A 13,910-nucleotide genomic window follows, 5' to 3' on the forward strand; every position below is an offset into this window, starting at 1 on the left:
AGAAGCACAGGGTCAATGAACAGTAGACGAACTAGCTTACCGTTTGACTTCAAAACTTTATGGACTCTAGATGAGGGTTCTGAAAAAAAGAGAGAATCACGTTTAAGCACTCCAGCATCCCAAAACAAGCTATGGGCATCCTGTCCAACTTTTTATAACACGGATACCAAAATTTAAGCTTTTGAGCCCATGCAGGGAAGCCAGATTTTCATTTCTTAATCACCCAATCTCTTCACAAAATAAGTATTTGTTGAAGAGCCAAACCTATAGATGTTACCAAAGAACATACATGTTCCTGAATAAGCCACAGGTAGATTTTTATCCCACGTTAAGATTCCTGCTTTCAGAAGACTTGGTCATCTCTCTTATTGCTCTAAATTGCTGGAGGTTTCCTATTAGAAATATATATTAGGTACCGACAGCTTAGCAGTTTAAAAGTGTAAATAGATGAACATTACATGGGACACCATTTGATCAGTATCTTGTATTATTCCTTTTACAGACAAAGCAGCACCAATGCAATACTTCACCTCAGAAACAAAGGAAGATGCCTGAAAAGTAATTAAACCTTGGTTGTTTTTCAGACACACATGGTGCTGTATGATAAATCACTATGTCGATACTGTCATGAACCTTAAGTCATTCCCAATACACAGTGTTACGTGTTCCAAATTAGAAAGGTCTTTAAGCAGCTGAAGAGGGGAACACAGTGACTGCAAGATGAAGTCACCCAACTACAGACATTGGCAGTGACTTCAAGAGAAAACTAACAGTAATTATGGTTGTATGTTTTGAAAAAAAAAACAAAACCCAAAGTCAGCATAACCACCTCTCAAATCTCTATTATCCATAAGGCAGACATTACATTAAGTAAAGATAATAATCATGTTTTGAAATAATAGGCCTATCATAATCAGGATGAAACCACTTCTGAGACAATAATTATTTGGGGGGGGAGGGGGGCGGGGCGGTGTAGAACTGTCAGATTTAAATAATATGACTGGCCTTTCTGCATATGCATTCTTTTATCCATTAGAAAGTATCAACTATTCTTTATGCATCCATCATTAGGAATGTATATCCATGAAACTAAATGCAAACAATGGATAAAAAAATATATCACACAAACAACAAATGGTTTGTAAGATGCTCCACCCGTACCTGAGTGATACTGTGCCGTGTTAAATATGCACGGAGTGCAAGTTAAGGACCAACTCCATGTGCCCAGTCTTCCCAACCCTAAACAACTCTGCTTGTTTTTTCCATTTGTCATCTTGGTGGCAAAGGAGCTTACTCACCTGATTTCCTTCTCACTCTGTGAGGAGTAGTGCCTTCTTTAGGCTGGTATGATGATTTCATTTCTCCTTCAGGGCTATAGTGGAAGCCTGGGTGATCTGTGGAACAAGCAGAGGCACACAGTGTAAGAGAGTGACAAGGGTGTCACTTTACACACCTTGCAGACCTCTCCTCTCTTACATCGTCCTTTTATGACTGATAATAGTACTTTGTGGTGGACTTGGCAGTCCTGGATTAATGGTCAGACTTGATGATCTTAAAGGTCTTTTCCAGCCTAAATGATTCTATGATTCATTAGAGCCTGAAGCAACACAAGCAAGACGTGCTGCTGTAGGGTAGCTGTTAATCACCCAGCCGTGGAAACGCTTTGCCCATTTTGTTGTCTCTTGCTCCAGATGGCTAACCCAGCATGTTTGTTTGCCAGTTCCTCAGTCAGAACCTTCCTGACCAATTCTCTACAACAACTACACAAATAAACATCAAGCTTGCTTTACTCCAAGACTTCCTCAGCTTTTATATTGTAGGTCTATTGTTCTCACTTCCCTGCAATGCTAGGGATCACTAGATCCCTAGATGAAGAGCTCACGCAGCAAAACCAGCAAGCAGAAGAAGCACCACCAGGGACTGTGCAGATGGGACTGCACTCAGAGTGCAGACAGCAGCATCACATGTGCTTTCTAATGCTGGCTCCTGGGACACACACAGGTAAACTCTTCAGACATGAGCACAAGCCTCGCTGTCTGCCAGCTACAGGGTTGCCAGCACAAAGAAGTCATACCACTGCTACATCGCTCTTCAGGCTGTGTTTGCTTGTTGCTAGCCCTTCAGTGGGTACTAGCTGGAGAGAGGTTATGCTACAACACGGGAAAGATCATACATTTAGTCAGCATGGACTAAGCAAAAGAGAGCGGCCAGTGTTTACAGAAGGTGTTATCTGCCTCCTCCTTGCTCATCATGAGACAATAACTTATTAGTTGCAGATCAGTCAGCCCAATGCCTACAGAGTGCCACAGGATCTGCACCCAGTTTTGGGGTTTCCAGTAAAGTCATAATTCAAGGAAAAGAAACCTGGCCTCCTCCTGTCTCAGAGGAAACCAGCAGTTAAAGCCAAACTTTTGAAGATGGTTTTATTCATTTTATAAAACAAAAGTGAAAAAGAACCAACTTACGTATGGCATCCATTTCTAGAATTGCCTGCTTGGCCTAAAAGAGGAAAAGTAACAAATGAAAAAGTTAAACTAAGTAGAAGGATGAATTATGTTGCATATTACAAGTAACAGTGAGTTTATAGGCAAACAACAGCAAGTTTAATATTTGAACTATAAATACGGTTAGCAGCGTTATTTTCTGTCTTTGTGCATCGAACACGTTACATATGTGAAGAAGAATTTTGCTGGCAGGAGGTTACCAGAGCTTTTCTTCTCGGGGCTTCACACAAAAACCTGTTTGTTGTTCACTGCCCCCGGCAGCTCCACCTTGTGTGCCCACCTCCCCTCTGGCATCACAAGGGGAGGAGTGCGTACCTACAGCACCCGCGGGTGCCAGGAATTTCTGGAGGATGTGGTGATGGCACCTCTGACCGCAAATACTTTGGCTTCAAAGATAGGGGCTTTGCTGTGCTGAGACCATGCTGCACGTGCTGCGTCTCCTCCATGGAGACGCAAACCTCCAGAGATCTCTCTCAAGCTCCAGAATTTAAAGCAATCAATACATGTCTCCATATTCTGCTGGGATCAGCACAAAACTGGCCCCAGCATCTGGGAAACTGTTGGTTTGGTTTGCTTTTTTCTGTGATTCACAGAACAGTTCCTCCCTAAAAGTCAAATAGTTTAACTCTTTTATTATTTTTCATCTCTGAAGTAGTTGGCACAGAAAACACTATCTACCTTGCTTCCTTTAAGAGTTTACTTGAGGAACAGCTGTTAAAAAAATACATCACCATTTGGTTTAAGTAAATTGAACGAGGATAAAAAGCATCCCATGATTGCTTAAAATTCCTCACTTTTTTAATGGGGAAAATAATTTGGATGTTTTATCAAGTATATCGGCTAACAAGTAAGAACATAAAGTAAAATAAAATAGCATAAGAACATAAAGTAAAATAAAATAGCCTACAGAACCCTTTTGCTATTCTACAGGTGCAGTTCGGTAATTTTCCACCAGGTGTCACATGTGGACTACTATTAATTCCTAAATCCTCCAAAAACTAGTCAGAGAGAAGTCCCACAACTACCAGTTTATTAAAAATATAAATTGTGCAGACAACCTCAGAGATTTATTCCATTAGAGTTTTAATTTCTCAAATGATTTTATTTCTCTGAGCAGAAAATGGCATCACATTTTCAGTTACACATTTTTTCCACAGATCAAAAAAAAATATCCAGTAAGAAGTAAGAAAAAGTCTTGATACAAAAGCTGAGATGGTGCTGTAGTATTTTTTTTTTTTACAACCTAATACACTGCAATGTGTATTTACATTGTAAGCATGAATACTAGTATAAACATTATACCTTCAATAAACTGTAAACTAAAAGATAAAAAGAGAACCAGTAATAGCAACTGCTAGAGCTTTTTCTCCATAATTCTTTTTGTTGAAATGTTGGAAATGAGAGTCAGCATAGCACCATGTCTGTCAGTTACAGGTAACATTTTTTAGCCATTACAGCATAAAACTCAGTGGGAAAAAAAAAAAACAGGCAGAGAAACTGATCAGTGAAACCAGTACTGGAGAAAAAAAAAAAGCAGCAGTAAACTCAGTGGGGAAAAAAAAAATCAGAAAAAAATCTTGCTTCCTTATGAGTCAGTGGCTACTGTGTGATGGCAAGAGTTAACTTGGGTTAACACCCTTCGAGAGGTGCATTATGTTACACTGGGAAACATCACCCGGAGCTCTAAGACAGTATTTCATAAATAAAAGGACCAGATTTCCCTACTCCAAGATGTTACAGCTATGAATATGTTACCAGTGCCTCATTTTCTCTGGAACAAAGCTGGCTAGCTATCTCACCAAAAAGGGCCTAGATTTTCCAGCTAAAGATGTAGGGTTCAGAATGCGTGTGTGTATTTGTAAAGTGAAGCGTGTGCTGCTGGCTTCACTGCTATGATATCTAACAAAGGCAGATTAAAATTGGCTTGGTAAGGTCTACACATGCTTCAATTAGTGCACCTCAGTGTTGTGCAGATAGGCAGTGTCAAGCTAAGGTATGCCCTTATAGTTAAGATTTCTGACATTGCATCTCTGTTACTCATGTCTTAGCAGTCAAATCCCAATATAGACAGCAATGCTGCTAACCTGGCTAAACTTTTCTACTCCTGTACCAAGCCCTGTAGATGCTTATAGTGGAACTTTCCCATTAATTTTGAGGAACTTTTAAAGATATAAGGAAACAACATGTTAATTAACCTCCTGGAGTCTAAACTTTCTGTAAATTGCCATGCATCTTACAAATAACAAGATTGCTGGAAGTTAGTACACATACAAGGTGTTTTGTGGTTTGTTTGGGGTTGTTCTGGTTTTTTGTAATTTTTACCTTGGCAGGAATTTTAGCAGGATGGTTTTCTAGAATTAACCTCTTCAAGTGAAGAATCCAAAGCCGCTTGTCTTGCTGTGACTTTGCCTGATAAAAAAAAAAAAAAAAAGTTGCACCATGAGAAAAAGCATTACTGTGCTGTGCAAGGTCAGGAATAGCATACGGTGATCCGTCAGGTTACCCAGCAGGCAGGAAGGTTTCTGTCATACCTGGACAGTATGTTGCATCTTGGGATTTTTGTAGTGGAAGACGCTAAAGCTAAGTGGTTCCTTTGGTATTACTTCAACAAGCATCAGATTCCCACACTGTAACAAAGAGAAGCAATGACATGAATCATGGAGAAGTTTTGGGGAGACCCAGAGACAGCACATTACCACCTGCTCTCCAACATACCAGTATGTGAGCTTTGTATGCAAACATTTCATCTCTCTTTTTTGTAATTAGCAGCAGCTTGTCAAAGAGGAACAATGTGCGCTCATTTTTGGCTCGCTGAATACGAAATGTTCCTTCTAACACCAGCTCCCCGTAACTCGTGAGGTCTGGCCCTTTCCAGTTAGTGAGCAAACTCTGTATCTCCTGCAACAGATCAAAGAAGAACAACTGACATTCATTTCAGAGAGCTTACTGAAATGAAGATTCAACCAATCTGCCGAGGCCATTCCCACTCTCCTATATAACGTTCAGCATCCAACAGTGGAAAGTCGCCATAAACCTAGCAACCTCCGCACTGGTGACGTGCAACATTGCAGCCAGGTCCCTGGAGGTCTGTTGCCAAGCCCAGACTAAAACATGCCCTCCTGAGTACTGGTTAGTGCCTCTGCATGGGCCCAGCGAAGAGCCCTGAGTTCTCTGGGGCAGCCTGTAAGGGAAGAGCACAAACTCATCTCCCTGGACTTGTAGAGATGGAAAATGGTCTGTAATTCAGTCATCAGCCTCTCTCATGCCTCCTCCCCTCTCCCTTCTGTATCCCTAACCAATCCCTCTTAACACTTTCCTCTCACCCTGGGTATCCTCCTGCAGCTGCGTGGTTCCCCACTGAATGAATTATAATGCCATCTCTGAGTCTTGCAGGCCCAGAAGACACTTCTGTGAGGTGTTGAGAATGAAGAGATGTTTCTTAGAAGACTAAAGGACCAGAAGTGATTTGGTCAACTGATGATACGAAGATTAAGATTTGTTTGTGTTTTTAATTATCTGTATTGTTAGATACAAATAGACCACAGATATTTCTTGCCTTATTTATTGCTTAAGGGGGGAAAAAAAAAGGCTGGAGAAACATCTATGAACATCTTTACAAGCCTATGTGACTTAGCTATGGCTATTCTTGTTTCCTTGAGTTGCTCAGTTTTTCTGTCAGTGGCAATGATATAGGGCTTAAGCATGGGACAGCAAATTCTAAAAGCAGGCTAAACCTTAACTAGGGAGATCTTTAAAAACATTCAGTAGACTTTAAACTGGAAACATAAGCAAAGCAGGGGCAGATTTCCTCATCCTAGGCTGGTCTCTCTAGGACATTACACTTTAATACAGCATTCAGCTAAAAAACATCTCAATACATTTGAAGCACAAACACAGCTTAAAGCATTCACATACAGAAAACCCTAAAGCAGCACACTTTGGACTATACACAAGACTTATAAAAAAATACTTAAACATAACAAATGAAAAAAGTTGCATTTTATCAGATCTCTCCAAGAACTTGTAAATAAGTGAGGGTATAGCACAGGGACGAGGTCCACCAGTGTTGAGGGAGACTTTGCACAGGAAGTGTCGCAGTACTTACAGCTTTACAGACTGAATGGCAGTGTGACAGTCCGCAGAAGACCTATCCTTATGGCTGCAGAAACAGATTTTACATGTGTAAAGGGTAACTATAAACATTTTCCACAACCCCATATATTTGCCAGATGAGCTCAATTAAAAAAAAAAAAGTTTTTTTTCCCCAAAAGCATTTAACTCTCTTTATTGCCAAATATTACTGGTTATCATTACTCAGATTTATAGCATACTGTTGTTAAAAGTCATTAGTATGCACTTCCAGCAATGTATGGCAAAGGTTACACTGCTGCAGGCAAGACATTATCAAATATAACCCTATTGTCCCTACAAAAAAACAAAGAGAAACCAAAACCCAACCACAAAAAATGAGGGTCAGTAAGTTGCATTTATGTTAAAAAGAAAAATAAAAAGACAAAGAATAACATGACATAGATTTCTGGAATGGTATAAGCCTATTACTCCTTTTATAAACTAAAAGCCCCCCCCCCCCCCAGTTTTCCTAAAGCAGCATAAATACCACTGATGAAAATGCAATGTAAAATTGTGATTCACTGGGAAGTTTGAAACAGAATGAAAGACCCATAAAAAGTCTACAAAAGAGCTTGCTCTTGATGCCAAAACATATTTGGCATGTAGCTTTTGTTTTCTCCTCAAAAATTCTTCATTTGAAGCGAAGTTCACCTTTTTCTAACTATCATGTTTCTAGGTTTATACTTTCCACAAAGCATCTGATAATGAGTCTTCAAAAGCCCAAGAGGAAAGTACTTAAACAAGAAGCAGCACAAGAAATGCCTCAAAACAAAATTAATCAGCACAAAGGGGAGAAATCGGAAACCACAGGATTTCTGAACAAAGCCATGCCCTAGGGTTGCACAGCAGTGCTGTACAATTGAGGGAAAGGAAGAAAGAGAAGTTATCTTAAGTTCCATATTACTGAAAAATAAATGCTTTACAGGATGCTGCTTGTAGGGTAGAGTTGTCTGATTTTTCCTGCAGCAGCTATGACCATGGTTTCTAAGATCAAACAGCCACAGGCATACTCAACAGGAGTCATAATTTAGACTGACAAAGATTAAAAGATGAACCAAAAAATGTTAATGTCATACATATTGACAAAAACAGCCCACAAACACCCATAAAATCTCTTTGGGAACTCACTTGGAGCCTGATCGCGTGTTCATGTTTCCTCTTCATGTCATTTATATGCCATGCCACTCTCTGCATCGTATCAATGGCATCCAGCACCACGTCATAGCCCTCAGTGTCCTTGTCAAGGTGGTTTTCTATTTCCTAAGACGGGGGGTGGGGTGGAAAAGTCCTGTTATTTCTAAATTCATTTTCCCAGCTGGACGCAATACTCTGGTTTTATCTGTACTATTTTGTCTTTGCGTTGTGACCACTCAAATGCAACATTCCTGCCTTTATTGCTATTGAACGTTTTATCAATTTGATTAACACAAGATGACTAACAAAGCCAAGCCTTTACGGTCGGTTTAGCAGCGACTATACTTGCAGCAGCTGATGTGAGCAGAGAGGCACAGAAAGAGAGTGTAGCATGCTGACAGGAGACCTTTTCAGACAGCATGTAATGGCTTTCTTAAAACATAGGACATATCTATACACTTACAAAACCCTGATGGTATTACAACTAGGCATTACTTTACAGTTAGAGAGCAGAAAAGCACCAGACATTTTAAATAAGGATCAGTGTCTTTACACTTCACTAGAACATGACTGTCTAATAGGAAACATATGTGGAAAATGTTAACAATAAAGCAGGAATTTCCGAAACTTGCTTAACTGAATTCACTGAATATGGAAAGGGTTCCCACTTCCTCAGTCATTCCTCTGCACAAAATTTTTACCAATCAGGGTGGTTTTGTATATATTTAGTCCTTCTTTCAACCACCCCCAGCATTGCAGCATGTGGAAAAATGCTGTTTTTCATTGGAAAAATAAATTTGTGTACAAAAATGTTTAATCACAACAAGAATCTTCCAAACAGCTTCAGAATTCGTTTTTTTTTTTAAAGCAGCTAATTATTTTGATGGACAGACTGATTCAATGTGTCTAAAATAATTACTATAAATCATCCATTCCAAATATATGCATATGCTGTGAAGTGATGAAGTCAGAAAAAATCTCAATATGTAGAAATCAAATACCCCCAAAAGAAAGAGCATTCAAGGAAAGCCAGAAGCTTTCTAACCGTCAAGCCTTGGACCAGAGGCAGGAACTTCAACATGCAGCAGCCCTAAACTAAACACATTTCTAATGGGTGCTTACGTGCAAAAGCAGGTGGTACTTGAGGATGCGCTGGACAGGTTTCAAGAGATAAGAGCCCAGGGGCAAAGAATGCTGCAGTGCTTCTTGCCGCTCTCTGAAGAACTTGGCCAGCGCCTTGTTCCTCATACATTCTGTCAACACAGCCACCGACCTGGAAACACCAATACATAGCTTTAAGACACATAGTCTCTGTAAAGTCTGCAGGTAAGGTCAAGAATTGTTTCTTTCTTCCCTTGTAAAAGGGGGCAGTAGGTTCCGAAGCCAATCACTGCTGCTTCTGTTGGTTGGGTTTTTTCAGTTTAGCTTTTGCATTCAGTTATGCTTTCCTTTGACATGCAACCACTCTCTCTTACTGGGAATCATATATTTGGAGCACTGCAGAATAAGACTATAATTTTCTAAAGAAGGATAATAGCAGTGAATGGCAAGAAAGGTAAAAATAAAACTTCAGATGAGCATATTTCATTTTGGGGTGGGTTTTGTTTTTGTGTTGTTGCTGTTTATGTTGGGGGTTTTTTTGTTTGTTTGGGTTTTGTTTTTTTAAAGAAAAGGTAAACTCCTTGACCATTCCTCCCATTTGGGTGGGGGAGAAGTTGATTTTATTTATTTTTTTAATAGACTATAATTTGTATTACACAAACTGGCCACGGGACAAATAAATAAAGGGAACCCAGAATTCCTACCTTGGGTAGTTGGTGCAGTACTGTGTATATATGTGGAAGTCTTCACTCTGCATGGGGAGGAAAGGTTTACATGTATTCAGATTTTTTCAAACTAGCAGCTAACATGTGCAAAGTAAAGATGATTATGTCAAGACAATGCCCCCTCCAGTTCCTGATCAATGAAGACTTTCACTGTGATGGTCCTATCACTACCAAAAACCTGTTGAATTGAATTTTTTTTTCCTTTGGGGGGGGGAGATTTTTCGTTTACTTTAAGCAAAAAACAAATAAACCTACATAGAGTTAAAACAAGTGGCTTTGCAACAGAGCCTCCAAGGTCCTTTATGACAATCTATGCATCTTAAAAAACCAGAACCAAACACAAACCACCACCACCACCCATCACCATTACCCCTTTCAAACAGCTGACTTGCACATACCTAGTTTTTTGTTTGCTAAAAGCACACATCTGCTTACTGGGAGAAGTTTTGCAGGTTATGTTTAGTGTGTAATTTTCAACCAACATAAATACTTCCACACTTAAGCACAGTCTAAGCATAAAAATCAAAAGCCACAAAAGTGATATTTATTTTTTTTTGTTAAGTAAATTATGACTCTGTGAAAGCAGACAGTTATTACTCAAAACAAGTTGTAACTAGATTTAGGTGGGTTTTCACACTTGCCTGTCACAGTGAAATTGCCAACGCTTAATGCTGACAAGCTTCTCAGAGGAAAAGCCTGAGTTTCATTCCTTTCCTCCTTGGCCTAAGCCTTTTTTTCTTGATCATCACCATTTCATTTTATACAAGAACAGGTTTCCAGAAACATTTTCACATGCTTTAAATTCACATCTGCCTATCAACTTCTATCCCAAATAATATGCAATTTCTGCAGCTTGCCAGAGCCCTAAAGAACTAAGAAAGCACAGCAGAACTGCAAAATGCTCCCCCAAATCAATTACTTTTTCTTTCCTGAGCGATAAAAAGTAATCCTCCAGTAGTAAACAAGACCCCAGTTTCCACTTGAAGCATCTTCAGAGCAGACTCTGGCATTCTGCAGCACAATAGCTGTGCTCCACGAGGGGTAGTCACTGGTGAATGGCGAGACCAAATACCTGCCTTCACAGCAGGCAACAGTGCTCTGAGGAGCAACACCACTTGGGGAGAGGGCTGATGCAGGCTGTGGCTTTTGTTTCTTGTTGTTGGGGTTTGGGTTTTTCTGGCCATTCATCAGAAAGAGCCAGCTGAGGCAGTACACTTTCCTATTGCCATAAGCGCTGCTCCCCTTCCCCCTCTCACAGGCGTACAGCAGGTTCTGCCATGCATTTTTCCACTAAGCAGTGATTCATAAGGACCTCACCTAAAGCAAGATGCTACTTCAGATGGGTACGTCATTGCAATTCGTTTCAGTATTTCTTACAGGATTCAATAGTAACTGTTTTGAAAAAAATAAATAACTCTAGCAAACTTTTAACGGACGTTTCTCTAAGGGGCTGCGATCCCCATTTACTCACTAGTGGGCTATAAGCTTATTAAACTTCCCTTCCCTTAGAAACCAACTAACCAACCCACCAAATGTACTCTTGATACAAACAGAGTTAAATGATTTAGCTTGGTTTTTCACACTTTAACTAATTTTGTTGTCACAAGTAGTTTTTACGGTGGCATACCCACATCCCATGTCCACACCCCAAGACAGTAAACTTGTTTTATAGCCTGTTCATGTCCACACTTGGGACCCTGACCACAGCTCCAAACCTTCTCCACTCAAAGAATTAACAAACCTCAGAGCATTGCAGACGTTACACTGTGTAATTTTCTATGGCAATCACTATCAAACTAGCTAGCACTCGTAATACATCAGGGTGCTTAAGAGTGAGCAATAGAATGAAATTCAGTAAGATGAAAAAAGGAATTTATTTCATATATGCATCTATTAATATAAGGTTTTCATTTAAGGGGTTTTGGTATAAATTGTAATATATTCTCATGGCTACAATCACAGAATAATGCAATTTATAGAACTGCTTCATAAGCAAAGTGCAGAACATTTTGTGCCAGTTTATTTTTTAGGGTTTTTTTTTTTCTGCTCATAAATACAGTCACATGATTGTTCTGCTTTTCAAACAAAAAGAAAAAGAATATATGTTGTGAAATTTTAACAAATGAAGGCATTATCAGTAAAACAAACAAGGTCAAACACTTCAGGGTTTCAGAAGGTTAGTGCACATTCCCCACAAAATCAAAAGCAAGTCTAAAATCCCCAGGAGCCTTTTCACACTCTCCCTCCTTGTTTTGGTTTGGGTTTTGTTGTTGTTGTTTTGCTTTGGTTTTTTACACAAGGTCAAAACAACTTGCAATAGGATTTTTGGTTTTAAAAGACTTTTAGTCTAGCTATTAAATGGAAAAAGCTTGTATTTAAAACAAAATAATGCAGTTTCTCATGCCCTCAACACCTCTAAAAATTTTAATAATGGTTTCACAATCATCCCTTCTTTCTGAACAGACATGACGCCAAATTTCATACTGTGCTTGCATGTGCACTTGCTTCCTTGTGCCCCAGCTCATTTCATCACACTAAACCATCAGGGTGCATTTGCTTGTACTGAGCTATGCTCCCACAGTGCCAGTAGGAAGGCAGTTACATACATTTTGCCTTCAGAATAAGATTGTTGATCAGCATTCCAACTTACGAAGCTGGTGTGAATCGACATCATACACCTTGCCTAGGCATCAGCAGGATGCACGTTGAACACGCTGGGAGAGTGGCCAAGACAGCCACCTCCCAAGAGGCTCTCCCTCAGCCTGAGGGAAGCTGCACTGCCGAGGCCGGCCATTGTCCCACGGCCCACCTGGCTGCCCAGCACTCTGCGTGGTCACTGGAGGGACCTCTGGTTCACACGCCCAGCTGGTGTCTGCTTCACAGGAGACCCCCCAGAGAGCAGACTGTGTTACTGGGAGCGCATCAGGGCACAAGCCATGCAGGCTAAAGCCGGTGCTGTGAACTATGTTCAGAAGCTACAGAGAAACCAGGACTAAGATGGATTTAATGGATTTCAGTCAATACCTTCACACTGGTAAATGAAACACCAGCTATGCTCACCAGTGTTTCTTCACTGGTTGTTCTTCAACTTATTCAGCTTGCAAGTTGTTTTGTTCACCTCAACTGTCTTCAAGCCAGATTAAGAATTATCTCTGCAGGGAGACTGGAATTGTTCCAGAGATCATTTTTAATCTGGAGGCCTAAAGCTGTTGGGGTAGAGGCTGCAAAAACCGAGATCCAAGCTGAGAGCTCATCTGCACTGACTACAAGTCACCCTCGAGACCATAGCCGGGCGCAAGCAGATCCCAGCTATACTTAGCTTGTCCCCCACTGCTGAATCAATTCACTGTGTGTCTCCTCCACATGATGTGAAGTGCCAAGCACGTGGCTACATCCCCAATCCTGTCTCAACTCTTGGTGCACTGTGCTTTTTTATAGCCATAAAAGGCACTTTAAAAGAAAATGGAGACTGAGAAAATGAGCTGAGTCAGAACGTAAGCTGAAGCCAACTGCCTGGATCTCCTCTTCATTAATGAGATGTTAGATTAGAGCAATTCTCCCTTCCCCCTTGGTTAAGCTGTTGGTGCATCTTTCAGAAAACGTTCTGAATTTCGGGGGTGCTGAGTGAGAAGAGCAACATGCCAGAATTAAGCTCTCCTTTACAACTTGCTTAAATATAAACATGTAGAATACTGAAGTCAATCTTCTAATTAACATTGGCATCATTATGATAAAAATGAAAGACTGAGTTGGCAAAACAAACGTACAAACAATCTTTTATGTGAATAATTAAACTATAGCTAAACTTGCACTGGAACGCTTTTATCAGTCTCCGATTACAGTTACCAGCAAAATGTCTCCAAGACATTTAACATAGTAGATTCTAGACGAAGATGCAGGACCAGAGCTGGCAGAAACTAAATTAGTACACCACTACCCTCAGTGGCAGGTTTTTACCATGCAGCAGCCATCCCACACTGTTTAAACAAATACCCGTCCACACAATCTGCATCTTGGGGCAGAAAGATAAAGGCAGCAATTAATGATTGGACAGCTGGTTTTAAAAAAAGCATGCTTTTCTGCATTTGTGTCTGTTTGCCTGTGAATTATTAATGAATTAAATTATCTGGAACTAGAGGGATTTATACAATGTTGTAAGTTGTTATTAAATATTTATATGTATATAAAGTCATAGCTTTGCATGGTTATTTTATCAATCAGTAAGTTTTATGTTACTGGCTGGTTTACACTAAAGACATCTTGCTGAAGTCCATTAACAAAATCTGCCATTTTAGGAGCTATTTACTTTGGGCAC

General features: G+C 40.1%; 1 protein-coding gene across 4 annotated transcripts in view; it reads right to left on the bottom strand.

The window, feature by feature from the left end:
• PLEKHG1 (pleckstrin homology and RhoGEF domain containing G1) overlaps nucleotides 1-13,910 on the bottom strand; it is a 136,237-nt gene that overhangs the window by 9,837 nt on the left and 112,490 nt on the right. For all 4 annotated transcript variants that reach the window (XM_037391972.1, XM_037391969.1, XM_037391971.1 and 1 more), the window contains 9 exons: nucleotides 9,575-9,621; nucleotides 8,892-9,042; nucleotides 7,764-7,895; nucleotides 5,220-5,402; nucleotides 5,036-5,131; nucleotides 4,827-4,913; nucleotides 2,466-2,499; nucleotides 1,299-1,394; nucleotides 41-79 (listed from right to left, as the gene is read on the bottom strand). In XM_037391972.1, the coding sequence (XP_037247869.1) occupies nucleotides 41-79; nucleotides 1,299-1,394; nucleotides 2,466-2,499; nucleotides 4,827-4,913; nucleotides 5,036-5,131; nucleotides 5,220-5,402; nucleotides 7,764-7,895; nucleotides 8,892-9,042; nucleotides 9,575-9,621 (865 nt within the window). The remainder of the gene's footprint in view (nucleotides 1-40; nucleotides 80-1,298; nucleotides 1,395-2,465; nucleotides 2,500-4,826; nucleotides 4,914-5,035; nucleotides 5,132-5,219; nucleotides 5,403-7,763; nucleotides 7,896-8,891; nucleotides 9,043-9,574; nucleotides 9,622-13,910) is intronic.

This window comes from Falco rusticolus, chromosome 6 (assembly GCF_015220075.1).
Source record: "Falco rusticolus isolate bFalRus1 chromosome 6, bFalRus1.pri, whole genome shotgun sequence".
Taxonomy (NCBI): Eukaryota; Metazoa; Chordata; class Aves; order Falconiformes; family Falconidae; genus Falco; species Falco rusticolus.